Below are 16987 nucleotides of genomic sequence, written 5' to 3'. Positions count from 1 at the left end.
CAACTTTAATTTCATTTATTGATACTTTGTGAAAATTCTGCAAAAATACAAGTTTGGTATGGCCTCTAAGGATTTACAAAGATTAACTTTAAGAAGAAAGACTATATTTACCTATCTGATTAACTTCTTTTCTGGATATGAGCCATCCTATAACTAAGAAACATCATTACAGCCTGGAGGCAGGAAATCTCACTCTTACTTTTAGAGTTATGGAAATGCATAAAATATTTTAAGAGAAAATATCTAAAAGTAGAAGATAATTACACAAACATAAACCTACTTAGAAACACAGAACAGATACAAAATATTTTTTGAAATCAAAGCACCACTCAACTTCGAGAAAGATGAAAATTGTACACTTTTATAAAAGATTTAACCACCAACCTGTGCATTCCATCTCTTATGCTCCCTATCAAGTTGTTTAATCAATATTTCCGCAGCTTTCACAGTTTCTTGTGCTTTAGCAACTTCTGTTTCAAGTTTAGCTGCCTCGCTTGTTCTAGCCTGAAACCTGTAGATCAAATACACTTTTAAGACATCTTCAGTAACAAAAACAAATGCTCTGTAGTCAGGCTTAATTCTCATTTCAGACAGAAAGCATTACTCCAAAAAGTAATCCAGGTTGTAATAGATTATTAAAGTCAAATATAAGGAAGAGAAAATCAAAAGCATTTTGAAGGGAAGAACACATACTTGTCTTTTAATTCAGCCACCTTTTGACCAACAGAATTAACCAAATCTTCCAGCTTTTGTTTTCTTTCTTCTGTTTTCCTGAGGTTACTGAAAAATATATGGAACATCCGCTGAGAACATCTTTATCAACCAGGATGCAAAAATGGGTGATAGTACAAATGTGTATTAACAGCCAAAAGTACTTTTCAAATACAGAAATTGTTCGTATCTATGGATTGAAAATATTAATTTCTGTCACGACCTTCAAATCTTCTATTCTGTGAGGAAACAGATATATACTGGATGCTTGCACCTAACACATAAAAATTGCATTTCAAACTTTGTTTCTGAAGGGAAATCCATATTCTCAGCATGTTTAAGGATGTGTAATATTCTCCTATGCAGACTTACTGGAAAACAACCAACAACTGGACTTATTTTTTAATATGCATATAGCCACAACTTAAATAATAAATAATACTCATACTGTTCCCATTAAGATATACAAGTCAGGTAATAAAACATTTCTCTAGAACAAAGATCCATCAGTGTATTTAGAAACCATCAAGCATTTCAATATTGAAGCCATATAATACTGAATTCAAAACTGTAGTCTAAAAGACATGACATATTTATTCTTCAGATCTGAGTCAACTCTTCTACCATTAAGTCAATCCAGCGAATGTTTCCAGCTTTTAAGTTGATATCTGATGGCTATAAAGGAATCTGGAACAGGTATAAAAATAGGCTTGGTTGATTTAAAAAATGGTTCAAAACTCGTTTTGGATGTAGGAGGCGCTGGTGGTTCAATTCTAAAGTCACTTCCGATTTTTTTTAAAAAAAATTAGAAACTTCCGAATTGATTCGTTAATGCGGACACGCATGCGCAGTAGGAAAAAAACAGCACTGACACTGGGAAAACTTCGGGGTATTCCCCCTCCCTCATTTTTACATCAATCCTGATGAACTTTGCTACAGTGATAGAACACATGGACCATTGTTAGCTCACCAAATTTCATAACCTTTGATTTCTCCATGGATTTTTGGCGAATTTTCAAAGTTTTTATAAAAAACATTTTTTTTAATAATAAAGTAAATCTGTTCTTGGTTTGAAAGTATTGTTTCCTGTCTCATTGGGTGGTCTTTACTTTGAGAGTAGTTTTTCTACTCCAGACACTTTGTTTGTGTGGCACAAACTGTGTTAAATTAGTAGAGAACAGAAATTATAGTACAGATCCCATCAAGGGACATCTAGGATGACCCCCTTCTTCTGGGCAGAAAGGCACCATCCAAACTCTCCTGACATCCATTTGCTTCCTCTACCGAGTAGGAGGGGACCCTCAAGCCACATCCATCCGTTTATTCCTTTTTGCACATGCAATCAGTCATTTTATTTTATCATGACTTGCTGACAGTAAAGGGCTGGCTGTGGCTGGCTACCCCAGTGCCTTGCTCATGGCAATCAGGCAAAAGTAAAATGATTGGTTTTTAAGCAGTTTATGTTCTCTTGGCTTTGCAAAAGTTGCTTATTGTTTTGCTGCCTTCTTTAGACACCTTTGTAGATTCAATTAGTTCATTTTATATTTAGACCAAGACTGCTACAGACAGCTATTTTGGGGTCCTTCAAACATTTTGGCTAATGACCAGCAGGGCAATGTGGGAAATGTGGTTTAACAGCAGGGCCTTTTGCAATCTCTACCATTGGGGGCCTGGCCTTCACAAACTACAGTTAAAGATGGCTGTGATTAGCCATGCCCACCTCATCCCTCCTTGCATCACTGGGGGAAAGCATGAGATTTTAAAAGTTTTTAGGCTTTACTAAAATTACTTAATGGTTGTGAAAATTAAAATAACCTTGGGAGACATCTGAATATTATTTCTGGGGGGAAAGGCTAAGTGGTTCAAATTTGGATTTCCTCCCCCACCTTTCCTGCATGGTTCAAAACTGCATCGGAAGTCCAAATTCGTATGTTTTCTTCCGACTTTTAGGTTTTTCCAAACGAACCTATCCAACTCTAATAAAGAATAATGTGCAGTACTCACGCTTCTAGATCTGCTTGTTCAGTTTCCAAAGGCTGAATTCGCTCCAAGACGTAGGAGTATTGAACATTTGCTTTCACCCATGCTGCTAAGGGTGCAGCTGCAACACTGGCTCTTTTAGCATTCTGAAACATATGACGATCTTTTATCTTCAGAATAAATCTACTGGTCTTAACAGATAAAATATACTTTTACAAATAACACATTGCAACTGGCATATAGTGTCCTACAGGGCAGCTAGTAACTCTAGACTAAGTCTCAATGCTGAGAGGAGTCCTCCTCTGGCTATCTCATGTAGGAGATCAAACATTTTATTTACCAGGGGCTGCTACCATATTTCTGTGCTGATAGGATCTTAGCGTCCTAAAGACACACAACATTATTCATACTGCATCATTTCCAACTTCTGTACTAATGTTTTTTGGGAGTCTCCTATTAAGAGGACTTCTACCTATACATTCCATAATAAATATAGTGGGTTTATGTATTCAGATAAAGTTTGTCATTTTCTTCCTCTAAGGCAAGAGAATCTGCACACAGTGGGTTTCTGAGGCTGAGCAAAAAGGTTTTCTAGAGTGCTGCTTCTTAAACTGTGGGTTCCAATCCCAAATGTGGTACCCTTAGCTGAATGCTGGGGTCACAAAGTATTTGGCATTAGTAAAAGGTTTCTGAACACTATCCATTTACACAAATCTGTTAGCAACAACGTGCAGTGTTTACAGCGGACACTGGAGAATATGCTTCAGCTGTACTCCATTAAAAGGAAAATCAATCTGTTTAGCAAGCCTTATCAGCATTTTTTGGCTTTCCTGTCTATTTTAAATACCTATATACTTGGGGTCACCTAAAATTTCTAGGACAGAATGGGATCAAAAGTGGAAAAATTTAAGAAGCCCTGTTCTCAAGTGATAATCCAGCATTCAAAACCATAACATGAAGGTTCTATAGTCTTCAGGGAGCCAAAAAATTAATACCCCTTCTCTCGAACTTACTGACACTAATATCTTTTTGGATGTTTTATTAATTTTACTAATTGCTCATCTACTTTAACAGCCATGGAATGCCAACAGAAATGAAATAGGCTGCATTTATCCTGGTTTCTTATAGGATGTTCTTCATAGTTCAATTGTGGACTTGCTGAGACATCCAAGGGTTAGTTTGTGCAGACAGCATTCTAAAACTAGACAGCCTCAGAAACAAAAGGAGAAATAAGATGAGACAATTTCACTGACCTCCCACTCCCCTTTTATAGATATGAATTTGAAAAATCTCCCTGTCATGATCTAAAAGATCTCTCTGCCCAAGAGTGTGATGGAGGCTCCTTCTTTGGAGGCTTTTAAACAGAGGCTGAATGGCTATCTGTCAGAGGTGCACTGAATGCAATTTTCCTGCTCCTTGGCAGGAGGTTGGACTGGATGGTCCATGAGGTCTCTTCCAAATCTATGATTCTATTATTCTAATCAACCATGAGAGTAAATACTGAAGCTTAAAAAGGGGGTTTGGGAGGGAGTAAGCAACCTAGACTCTATATGGTCATCCCCACAAGTTATTGTTATTCAGATTTCCAGCAAAAGTCTCATTTCACCATTGCAATCATCATCGCCATCACTATAAAACACTATAAAGTAATGGCACAGCTGAGCTTCAGCAGGAAGTCACAGGCAGGAAAGATAAGCAGCAATCTGCTTTGAACTATGGAATTCCCCAACAAGAAATGTTCCTAATAAAACTGAAAGGGCTAATGCATAAGTAAGTGTACATAAAATTATATATATTTCTCTATGCCCATGAAACAATTGTATGTACACTCAGTCTTGGAGGCTATTAGTTCAAGGGAAGAAAAAGAAAAATATCTTCATCTCAACCCTTCCCTCCCTTCTATCTCTTTTTCTTTATATTGCCTATTTATTCATGTGGGTTGACAAGAAAATATTTTAATAACAGAATGCTACCACTATCAGCAGAAGCTAGGGACAGTCAGCTAGCAGCTGAGAATGAGATAAAAGAATATTTTAGTATATCTGGTTACTGGGTGGATCAGAAGGGAGAAATAACTGCACAATTTAATATTTTATTTTTAATGTTGACTAGAAGCATCTTCCACGGGAGTTGGTAAAGACAAAGCTGAACTATGCTGACAAGGGCCTGTGCTTCAGCCCAATAGTCTGTATTCAGCTCTACCTCTGAAGATGTATGGGACAGACAATATAAAGCAATGGCAATTATATTATTCCTTAAAGCCAACAGCATAATTAAAATACATGAATAAATACAGGATTCTCATCTTTTCCACAAAATGCCTATTATAGCAAATCAGTTTGTATTAATAAAATAATACAATAATCAGTAAAATGCAGACATTCTGAATAGCACATAATCAAGAATCCATTTAATCAATTCAAATTGCCCTTAACTGAAATGCTTGGGATCAGAAGTTTTTTGGGAATCCCTCCTCTCCTAATTTTCTGATAGCTATGTGCATAGTTTGGTAACATGTCCAGCCCTTGCTCCAACACTGTTAGAAATTTGATGAGAGAAAGAGAACTGAGGGAAGAGGGGGAGGATGCTTCCATGATTGTCTTCCATCCAGCCAATAGTTGGAAATGTGCTACAAGAACAAGTGCCAAGAGGCAGCTGACTGTATCGAATCCGGAGAATGTGGAAATGACTCTCTCTCTTTTTTTTCTTTTCTTTTGGAGGGGGGGATTTTCACCTCCCTTCCTGGCTATTTTGCTAAATGAGCAGAAAGTGTGATGACAGTCTGGGAAAGACTTGCGTAAGTGAAGCCATCCTGCTCTTATCCTTCTCCCATCAGAGATACTTGAGGAAAATTGATTAGGTACTGGACGTGTAACTTACTCCTTTCCCCACAGGCAGGTGTGGGGTGGCTGGCAGAACGTTTTGATTTTTGGAGTATTCTGTATTTCAGATTTCCAGGTAAGACAGATTCAAACTATAGTATTTACATCAGTGGTTCCCAAATTTATTTGGCCTACCCCCTGGAAATCAATTTGTCTAAATCTTCTCTTCTTTCTTTTATGCTTTCACTGCATCTTACAGTTATTCATCACCAAATGCACCTATGGCCATTACTGCCCCACCTGGATCACTGCAGCGCCTACCAGGGGGCGGTAATGCCCACTTTGGGAATAACTGATTTACATGCATTTTAAAACTTACCTTTGGATCAAAAGATGCTTTATTTTTAGCTAAAAGTTCTTCTACGCTCTCACGAATTTCTTTCGGAATATTTCGAGCATCAAAAGTTGCAATGTCTTCTCTGACACCTCTTTTGGCAAGGAAACTGCAAAACATTAAAGAATTCAAAAACAGAAAAAAGGATTACAATTGTTTATTTTTTAAAAAATTGAACTGGTGATTATGTTAAAACATTTTGCACAAAATGTATTCTATTTACAATTATTTGCTATCTATGTGTGCCTTCAGCTCAATTCCGACTGAGTAGAGATTCATATCTTGGTCTTCCAAACCTACTCCAACACTCTTTTACCACATCACATTGGGTTCATATCTATAGTTAATGCCATACCTTTAATAGTTAGAAATAAATACATAATACTGTGAAAAAAAATACAAGTACACTAGTTCTAAAGAAAACTAAAAAAAAGTCATACCTCTTCATGCTCACCCATGATGTATCAAAAATACCCATAAGCCGTAAGACCCCTTCCAGTATGTCTCTAATTATGTCAGGGGGTACACGTAAGGAGCGGATTTCTGACAAAGATTCTGGTTTGATATTTCCAACAGCTAATTTAGCTTCATGTACAAGTGGCTAAAAAGAGAAATGTAACAAGGTTATTAAAGTAATTCACTTTTAACAAAGCTACTTCTGAAGCTGGAATTTTACAAAGTCTCCACAACTGGAAAGAGGCACGATATTTACTAGAATGTTTAAGAAAACCTTAAGAAAACAGTAGGAAAAAATATATCTAGATATAAGTAGATGCTCATTCAGCATCACTTTAATGATCGTCCATGGTAAGTATCAACCTCTCATTCTTAGAGAAGGGTGATGGAACAATCCACTCTCTGTGAAATATAACCAAGCCACTACTTCAAGAGTGGATCTAGCTAGTACTCTCTTGTAACACTGTTTGCAGCACCATTCTCTCCAAAGGCTGCTTGATCTGAATTTGTCCAGATTGAAAAGTATGACAAAAGTGGATGACTTTCCATTCAGCGGTTTTGCAAACATCTTCAACTGAATCTACCTCTCAAAAGGCTGTTGTATCTGGTAGAGCAGGCATCCTCAAAGTGCAGTCCTCCAGCTGTTTGGGCCTTTACCTCCCAGAAGCCCTAGCCAGCTTACTCAATAGTCAGGAATTCTGAGAGTTGGAGGCCCAAACAGCTAGACGGCCGCAGTTTGAGGATGCTTGTGGTAGAGTGTGCCCAAATATATTGTGGCCCTGGAACTTTAGCCAAGTCATGGTACAAATAAGTATAACTTATAATCCATCTACAAAACATCTACTTGGTTGCTTTATGCCTCAAAGATCTTAGATTAAAGGAGATAAGCAAAGCCTCTGTCCATGTGACTCTTCTTGTCCACTGAAGATACACCTTTACCGCACTTCTGACATCCAAGAATGCCATCTCTTTTCTAGTAGTTGCTAGTGGTTTGGGCAGAAAGGAGAAATTGTATAGATGTCCTTATCTGTATTGACATTTTTGGAATAAATGTAGAACCTATAATCAAAGACCGCCTGTCTTTTTCAAAACTATAGAAATTTGGGTTGAGACAAACATGCCAATTCACAGGCCCTTAGAGGCAATGTAATTGCCACCAAGAACACTTTGGATGAAAGAAAATTTAGGCCCCTTCTGCACTGTCATGTTTTCCAGATTATCAAATCAGATAATCCACATTATCTGGATAATCTGTTTTGATATGGATTATATGAATCTATACTGACATATAATCCAGTTCAAAGCAGATAATCTGAATTTGATATGGCAGTGTAAGAAGGGACCTTAGTGAGGACTTCTTTTTTTTTTTTTTAATTCTTTAACAATTCAAAATATAACTCTAAAAAATGTATCACCAAGTTTAAGTCTCACAAGGGAAACCTATGAACTTTTGGAGAGCCTGCAAGATTGTTCCTCTGTTGAACTTATATATGTGAATATAATGACCTCCCTTTATTCAAAATTGCTGCAGACATCCCCCTCTTAAGGTTTGAAGCTTCAAATGCTTCACTAATTCTGCTTGCAAAAAATACAAGATATTTTTCACTTTTATATTTTCCTGTGTTATTGAATTCTCCATTATTACAAACAACTTGCTGGTCTTTGCTTTCCCTTGAGGACTGCCTGATCCTGAATTCGCACTTCTATTCAAGGGCGCTTCCACACAGCCATATAACCCAGGATATCAAGGCAGATAATCCACAATATCTGCTTTGACCTGGGTTATCTGAGTCCACACTGCCATATAATCCAGTTCAATGTGGATTTTATACAGCTGCATGGAAGGGGCCTAAGTCTAATGTAATTAATTCCTTTCCTAATAATCCCTTAAATAACCTACCTCAAATAACCTACAACTACAACATTTTTTGTCTGTTTCATCAGAATCATCTCCAGTTTCACTAATTCCTCTCCAATATCTACGAAATTTAATTCTAATTCTGACAAATTTAAATTTTCAAAAACTATCATTAACTGGATTGTCTGCTGCAACCATATACTCTGCTTTTAATTTTGCATTTCAATATTTTAGTAGGAGTACCAATGGTAACACATTCCTTTCCGTGATCCCTAGTATTCACATTTAGTTCTTCATCACTCATATTGGATTGTTGATGCATCCTGTGGGTCAATAACAGTGCTTGATTATTTAGTTCTTTCTGATTGGAACTTCACCTTACTTAAATCTGTCCTTCCTCTCTGAGGGAAATCCTTCCTTCCAATGTAGCATATAGGAGTCACAGCAAAGCTAATGATGCCCACAGCCCCTTTGACCCTCCTAATAAGCTTGCAGGGTCCAGTTTCAATCATTAATTTAGACTATTGTTCCTTTTTTTTTCAGCCTTACTGCTCTGCTTCTTTTGTTTCTTCCAGTCCTGCCCACTGCTGCAAAGACCAGCTCCCTATTTCATTTCCACTTGATGTAATGTATATTTCCTTTAATACTGACTCTGCACCTGACATGGAGACCTGTTGTTCATTTGGCATTTGAATGTTCATATTAGCCATATTACAGTTCTCATCCTTGGTGACTTGTAGACTTACAGCTTAGGGGAGCTTACTGAAATTAATTCATCATTCATTTGCTAATTCTGCTTCTTGAAAGGCAAACAGGTCTTGTCTATAAGGCTGTGTACTTCATTTTGTTTTGCTATCTAGTAAATCAGAAGCCATAACCAATCCAACTGTTCTATAGAGCCTGATGCAAATTACTGTAATTTATTATTTGATTTGATTTAAATTAGAATTATAGTGAAGAAAAAATGGTAAACAGGTCGACAAGATGGGATGTTAAATCCTGAGGGGAGTGTATTTAAGGAGGTGGTGGCTACCATCATTTGGAATTTTGGTGATTGGTCCAGGGAATTAACCCACATGTAGTTCAGCCTACCTAAGAATGTGAAAACTATAATAATAAAATACCAATGTTAAACCCCAGATTTCTATTGTCATAAGAATTGCATAAGCTCAGAATACTCCATATTGTATAAACCACAGAAACTAAGAAAATGAATTGAAAAGTTCCCCCCCCCCCCCCAAAAAAAAAAAATCAAGTTTCAGGCACAGAAAACCAGAAACATTGAAAAGCTGGACTGGAGATCCGATAAAATAAGGTAGAAGCTAAGAGAATTCATGGCAAAGAAATATAAGCAGGAAATTATTGTTGTTGTTATTATTGTTGTTATTGTTATTATTATTATTATTAGCTTTATTTGCATCCTGCCTCCTCTCCCCAAAGGGATTCGTGGTGGCATCACAGGAAGTGCAATTATGAAATAAATATTTACATAGGTTACTAAGATAGCACATTATGAGACTCAAAAAATAAAGAAGTGATAAGCAAAGAAGAAACGCCTGGGAGAAGTCTCCTAACTCCTTCACCCTTCTAAATTCCTAGCAGAAATCATCCAGCATCATTGAAAGGAAAACGGCTTCATAGAAGGGCTGCATCTCCCTATTAATAAGATGCATACATTTTTAATTATTTATTTTCAGGCCAGTCATAACACACACATATACACCCTTTACTTTTTGTGACACAAGATAAAAGACAAGAATTAATAATTTTCTGCACAGATTACCTGAACTTCCCTTAGCTCATCCTCTATTATTCCTTTTCTTTCTTCAATTTTTACAACTTCTTGTGCAATTTTCTGCTTTATTTTTTCCATTTCAGATTTTTGTTCACTTGCATTCTACAGGAAAGGAGATATTATTGAAGGGAATAACCTCATATAAATTATTTGGTAATAAAAAGTCATCATTATTTACAATATTAATTTCCATTATAATTAATTTTCAAGGTAAATTGTATAAGAGTGTACAACAACTGTAGAAATTTATATTTGTTCCATGCTTTCACCATCATAGTCTCACATTGTTCCATTTTTCCAAACTAATTGTTTTATCTCCTTTCTATTTCAACTCTTTTGTCAATATGCTTTTCCACAAACCACATTCATCTATTGCCTTCACAACCTTTTGTGCTAAAACACAATACCTGCATAGAAACAGTGATTTCTTGAAGAGCAGCATCAGCTTCATCTTGCTTCATTTTAAGCAATACACTTTGTTCTTCAGCTTTCCTGTTTAATTCATCCACAAGAGCTTTGGCTTCATTCAGTTTAGCCACTCCAGCCTAAAATTAACAAATGGAGGTTGATTTGGGGTGATTTAGAGCCCATCCTACTTTTGCCCACCCACAACAAAATATTGAGAAAGGGCAACTGAATTGAGATAACTATGGACAACTTTTATTGAATTGTTACCTATTTAAACTTTCTTCATGAGTTGCAAACAGCTAAAAGTGGGGGTTTGAACTTGATGTTGTGTAAACCAAGGCAGAGGCCATCTCTGATCCCTCCTCAGCTGACTTGGGCAAGACATCTGAGTTCCCTGCATAACTCACCTGAGTTGTAACCAGGGTAACTCTTGGGAAACTGTATAGAGAATTCAAATTCCCAGTTGTACGACTTCAAGGATTAGAACTCTAAACACAGCTCCAAAGCCATTTCTGTTCGCCCCCACCTCAGTTGACCGAACTTACAGGTGGGGGCTCTCATTCCTGGCCTTCACAAAATGGGTGACACTGGTGCACACCGACATGTTTAATTCCATCCCCATTTCCCACATGAAAACCTATTTTAGGCAATGCCCAATGTCAATTCCCCAAAAAAACCTCAACAGTGTAGGGTAGGAGGGGAAAAAAATATTAAAATGGGGGGATTCCTACCTGGCCTTGAAGCAATCCCCTACTATCATGGTACAGTGTTAAAGGGTGGGATGGGTAGGCCAACGTCCACGATGGAATGAGGAGGGAAAACAGGATCTGCCTGACCAGGGTCCGCCCCCAACTTCTTTTATGTTACTTGCCTCAATTCACTGAGGAGGCAAATAGCCCTCCTCTCCCAGGCTTGCAAGAAGGGAAAAGCAAATTCTCCCAATATGGAACTCAAGGCAACTCACAATTTGAGTTAAAACAAAATAAAGTAGAAGGAATTGGTAGTACGCATTAAAAAAAAGCTCTGACTATATTAAAATATGAATTTAAAACAAAATTTAAAAGGCAATTGAAATATAATAATACTGATAAAAATACAACCACAACATGACTTTAAAAAAAACAAACACAAATTTCTGCAATAGAAAACACTCAAAGGCATGGGCAAATGCCAAAGTTTTCATCAACTGGCAGAAAGAAGGCAGTTGGAATGAATTCTACATTTTGGAAGTGAGAAGGCTCTCACTCATGTCCTGAGACAAAGTCAGTAAAAACCAAACCATAATTTTGCCAGTTATTTACTCCAGGACAGAAACTACAAAACTAATAAGGAAATTCTTCAATTTAAGTCAAGAAAATATTTAAAGTATCTGCACAAGTAAGAATTTCAAACAATGTGTTCATGTTCTGACTTAAGATGAAAACATATATTTTGCAGTTTTTATCAGTTTAAGAGTCACAGTAAAATTAGCAATCAAACCACCAATAGGTTAATGGGATGTTCAACCGATCTCAAATACTGCTCAGATATGGCTATAGTTGTGAGGGAAATGCTAGAATGAAAAAGAACTCTCTAGTCAAGGAATTCAAGAATCATTTTACTTTTTCAGCATACATAAAAGGCACCATAATGAGGCACTGACCCCCTCAAAATTAAATAAATTTTACATACTTGCAAATGACTTTGCCTTTTTATTAACTCTGTCCTTTTGCTGTTATGAATAGCACGATACATATGTAGGAAAGTCATGTATCTTCTGGGTGTAGCTCCATGTTGTTTACATGACTCGTGGATCGTCAGAAATGACTTTAAGAATTCAGAATCACCTAAGTCACATATTAAAAATATACAATTGCTGCATAGGCTAGGAATTTGTAAATGGCTATTAAAACAAAGATCATGATGTATATATTGAAATCACAAAGTTGGGTCTTATTCTAGATATGGCCCATTCTTTTTCTCTGTTTTTTCTTTCAGTGTGAGGCACACAAAGATATATGTTCTTTGCTAGATATAAAAATTACTCTGAGTTTTTTAACACTTTCAGTTGTAAAGATTATCAGGTTTTTAGTGTTACTTGATCCACAGATTTTTGGGTGGCAAGTTTCAAAATAACTTAAATATCAAATTGTTTCACGGAAAGGCATCCTCTATCATTTAACTACAGAAAGATCCTTGGTATCTGCTGTGAGGAGCAAGTGAAAAATACAGAAGAAATAGAAATAATAAATACAAAAATCTCAGTGGATGTAGCAGAATGGAACTTTTGTGCAGGTATGGGAATCTTACTGTATCTCCATCAAGGTGAAAAAGAAAGTGTGTGGAGCACACAATCATTCATTGAATGCTCATGTGTACAGCACAGGAGTCCCATTTTGCTACTACCAAGGTATTTGCCTATATTTTTTCTATTTCAGTTATATTTTCATTGAGTTGTGGGGTTTTTTGAATTGCTTCTCACATCAGAGAAATGAAACCACAGATAGGTTACTATAATCTGTTTCGATATGAAAATGTAGTAAATTTTCTGCTTTTTTAATTGAAATGAATTACAATTAAAATTGAAATGGACAACAAAGAAATTACAAAGTTTTGTATAATGCATCATCGTTTAAATAATAATATACCTTTAATTATGTTTCAGCTTTTTAATTGCATATAATTATATGATTGCATAACAGAATCACAGAAAATCTTACCTGAATTCCTCTTTGTGCGCTCTTTTGGTGTTTTTCCTATTTTTTCATCTGATTCAGAAAATAACATGTCAGGTATCTGAAATGTAAAATATAAGAAAAGGACAAAGACTGTCACCAGATTATGGTTAAATCAAAAGTTTTTTTTGAACCCAAAAGTTGTAGATGCAAAATATATTTTGATGTAATACGGAAAGAGAGACGGCATGATAATGATAAAAATATATAAATACTAACATTCTAACAATCTAAATGAAAATTGTATAACTTTTTTTGTACATATTAATAATAAATAGCACTGCCTGAACATCAAACAAAAAGTGGGCGCTAGAAACAACATCATATGAAAGCTGACTGGCACAACCTGGGGATCACAACCAGACACAGTGAAGACATCTGCCCTTGCGCTATGCTACTCTGCTGCTGAGTATGCATGCCCAGTGTGGAACACATTTCATCACACTAAAACAGTGGATGTGGCTCTTAATGAGACATGCCGCATTATCACGGGGTGTCTGCGCCCCACACCACTGGAGAAATTACACTGCTTAGCCGGTATTGCACCACCTGACATCCGCCGGGAAGTAGCAGCCAATAGTGAAAGGACCAAGGCAGAGACAACTCCAGCTCATCCCCTGTTTGGGTATCAGCCAGCACGTCAACGACTTAAATCAAGACATAGTTTTCTTAGATCTACAGAGACACTCGCTGGAACACCCCAGCAAGCGAGAGTCCAAAAGTGGCAGGCCCAAACCCAGCACCTCAATTCATGGGTGATACCAGATGAGAGACTCCCCCCTGGGCACACAGAAGACTGGGCGACTTGGAAGGCGCTGAACAGATTGCGCTCTGGCACCACGAGATGCAGAGCCAATCTTAAGAAATGGGGCTACAGGGTGGAATCCTCGGCATGCGAGTGCGGAGAAGAACAAACCACTGACCACCTGCTGCAATGCACCCTGAGCCCTGCCACATGCACGATGGAGGACCTTCTTGCGGCAACACCAGAGGCACTCCAAGTGGCCAGATACTGGTCAAAGGACATTTAACCAAATACCAAATTTACAAAATCTGTGTGGTTTTTTTTTCTTTTTCTTTTTAATCTCTGTGTTTGTTTTGCTCTGTTAGAATTGTAATACAATGGTTGCTGATGACACGACAAATAAATAAATAAATAATAAATAATTTAAGAAAAGATTTCATGAGAAGCAATCGGTTATGAAAAATTAAGATCAATTTCCCTTTAAGAAGGACTGGAAAATAATATATAAAGGCCAGGAGACAATGTGAGAAGACATAAGAAGATACAACAAATGGACTTAATATTGAAATTGTCGGAATCCTCAATATTTTATGAAATATGTGTGAAAGAAATAGAGACGAAGACTGAGTTGTAACAATGATAATTTGGGGGGGGGGGGGAATTCCCCACATCTCAACAACCCTCACCCTCTTTCTTTTTTCCTTGCAACATATTAGACATTTGTAAAGACACAACTACCAATAACTAATCTATTATCCCCATTTTTTCCTTTTCTTTCACTTGTCCCCCCACGTCGCACTCTCCTAGTACTTGTTTAATAAAAATAATTTGAAAAAAAGACTTTCGCCAGAAACTTTTACAGAAACTATAAATTTAACAAGGAAACTCATTGCCTGAGTTCCCGCCTTTTTAATCTAGTAGTGGGATTATGCCAGTGGGAAGCAGAACAATGACTTGAAATACAATTATTGGAGGGTATTAAAGAAACTGAGTGCCTCTTTATTTTCATATTGTATTACCTTTTTCATACTGCTCTCAGACCAACTTTCCATCCAAAGCACCTGGCATTTCTTATGAAGTGCAGGATTACTTTCACAGTTTATTGTGAAATTCATGTTAGTAGAATCCATAATCAAAACAACATGAAGATTCTGCTGGATTCCTAAAATTTATGCAACAGTTAATATTACAAAGTGTAAATTTTGTATTACTACTCCACGTAGTATATTAAATTATTCAAATTAATGTATTTGATATTGTAACTATCGTAATATTTTAAAAAACCCAAAAATCCCACTACATATTTCTATACAATTGGTCAATTCATCTCAGTCAGTTTATGCTGTGCTCACTTTCTTGAACAGGTCATTCTCCTTGAACATATTTCTCCTGGCAATGAGCCTCCCAGACAGATCCCCATTTATTGGCGTCTGCCTAAGGAATTTCCTGCTCTGAACTGGATTTCTGAATTCACTATAGCAAAGATTTTTCAAGATTTTTGATAGCTATCTTGATAATGATGATAAGCCAGTATTGCTAATTAGTCTTGTGCATTTGTATAGAATCGCATCCGTTTCGGTTTGTTTCATTTGTATTGCCCCATTTTTGTTTTTGAGCGCTGCTTCCGAAAACGGGGCCTTTCCAAATCAGCTGTTTCATTCTTTTGTCCAAATGAACAAAAAAATGGACCATTGGCCAACATGGACAGCCTTCCCAGGCTCCCCTTCCCCTCAGTTTTAGGACTAGAGAAGTAGAAATCACCATACATGGAGGGCACATCGATCACTCTTAGTCCACCAAGTTTTATAACATTTGGGTCATTCCCGATTTTTAGGGATTTTTTTTGTCTTTCTATCTCCTTTAAAACATTCCCTTTTTCCTTTCCTCTCGATCTGCGAAGCAGCTTTAAAGGCAGGGCTTAAGATGTCTGATTCTGAGAGGTTTTCCTCTGGATTTGCCGAGGAGACCAGAGTTTAAAGGCAGAGCTTAAAATACGACTGATTTTGAGAGGTTTTCCTCTGGATATGCAGAGGAGCCCTGAGGTTAAGGGCAGGGCCCAAGGTACCACTGATTCTGAGATGTTTTCCTTTGAATCTGCAGGAGAGACATATAGCCTAGCAACGTCACTGTTTTCTTGGGTTCTGATTGGTCAAAACACCTCCTCTTCCTCTTTATTTTATTTTAAATCCTTGATCTAATTTTAATAATTACCTGGTAAATCTAAAAATTTAATTTAATCTGTTAGTACATTACTATTGAATAAGGCAAAAAAAAATAATACGTTTAACAATTTTTGCTTTTTTTTTTTTTTTTTTTTTTTTTGCTTTTCAAACAGTACACAAAATTTATATTTTTCTGATTTAAAATCCAAAAAACACATATCAGATATCCAGTCTCTTGGGGGGTGGGGGGGGGGTGGAAGAGAGGGAAAAATGCATACATACATATTCTGATTCACTTACTGTAAGTGAAATAGTTGAAAACAGGTCCAGTAAATCCATCTTGTGATGCTTGATCTTTCAGAGGGGATAGGAGAGGCTCTAATTCTTCTGTTGTGTACAGTCCAGGAACCTCACCTATTTCAGAAACAGTTGCCTATATTATATATGCAGGGTTTAAACACAGTTATTACAATAATTTCATCATTCTGCTTTGTGGAAGACTCAGTAAATGCTTTGAGGGACATGGAAAGAGCCTCCTCGAACACTGAGTAAATAGAGTCAGACGTCCCTGGGCAACGTCTCTTGTAAACAGCTAATCTTTCCAAACCCAAAATAATTGCGTTTAAACATTTTAAATTGGAGGTGTGTTTTTTTTCCTCCACAAATGGATGAACACCAAAGGTCTTTATCTAGACCATTGCTAATGATTATGTCTATTAATATCACTTGCTAAGGAAGAGCTACTGGCCAAAATGTCTGAGGACATTTCGTGTGACATTTTATGTATACAGGAAACACACAGAGACATCACAAAACTATTTAGCTGCTTGTGTTCCTTCTATTTTTTATCAGTTTTATACTTATGTATGCTATGCTTTTGATAAAAAAATAAAAGTAAATGCTTTAGAATGTCTTTGGAATTGACAGCATTCGATTCATTAT

The 16987-nt window shown here is 36.7% G+C and overlaps 1 protein-coding gene across 2 annotated transcripts in view; it reads right to left on the bottom strand.

Annotated features, from left to right (window-relative positions):
- Positions 1-16987, bottom strand: part of DYNC2H1 (dynein cytoplasmic 2 heavy chain 1) — a 166915-nt gene that overhangs the window by 89568 nt on the left and 60360 nt on the right. For both annotated transcript variants that reach the window (XM_067466535.1, XM_067466536.1), the window contains exons 52-62: positions 16346-16459; positions 14903-15045; positions 13124-13199; positions 12096-12250; positions 10424-10561; positions 10005-10118; positions 6348-6508; positions 5893-6016; positions 2716-2837; positions 694-780; positions 385-511 (exon numbers count right to left, since the gene is read on the bottom strand). In XM_067466535.1, coding sequence (XP_067322636.1) covers positions 385-511; positions 694-780; positions 2716-2837; positions 5893-6016; positions 6348-6508; positions 10005-10118; positions 10424-10561; positions 12096-12250; positions 13124-13199; positions 14903-15045; positions 16346-16459 — 1361 coding nt within the window. The remainder of the gene's footprint in view (positions 1-384; positions 512-693; positions 781-2715; positions 2838-5892; positions 6017-6347; positions 6509-10004; positions 10119-10423; positions 10562-12095; positions 12251-13123; positions 13200-14902; positions 15046-16345; positions 16460-16987) is intronic.

The sequence above is a fragment of the Anolis sagrei genome, chromosome 3, assembly GCF_037176765.1.
Source record: "Anolis sagrei isolate rAnoSag1 chromosome 3, rAnoSag1.mat, whole genome shotgun sequence".
NCBI classification, from domain to species: Eukaryota; Metazoa; Chordata; class Lepidosauria; order Squamata; family Dactyloidae; genus Anolis; species Anolis sagrei.
This window is presented reverse-complemented; position numbering and strand designations above follow the sequence as displayed.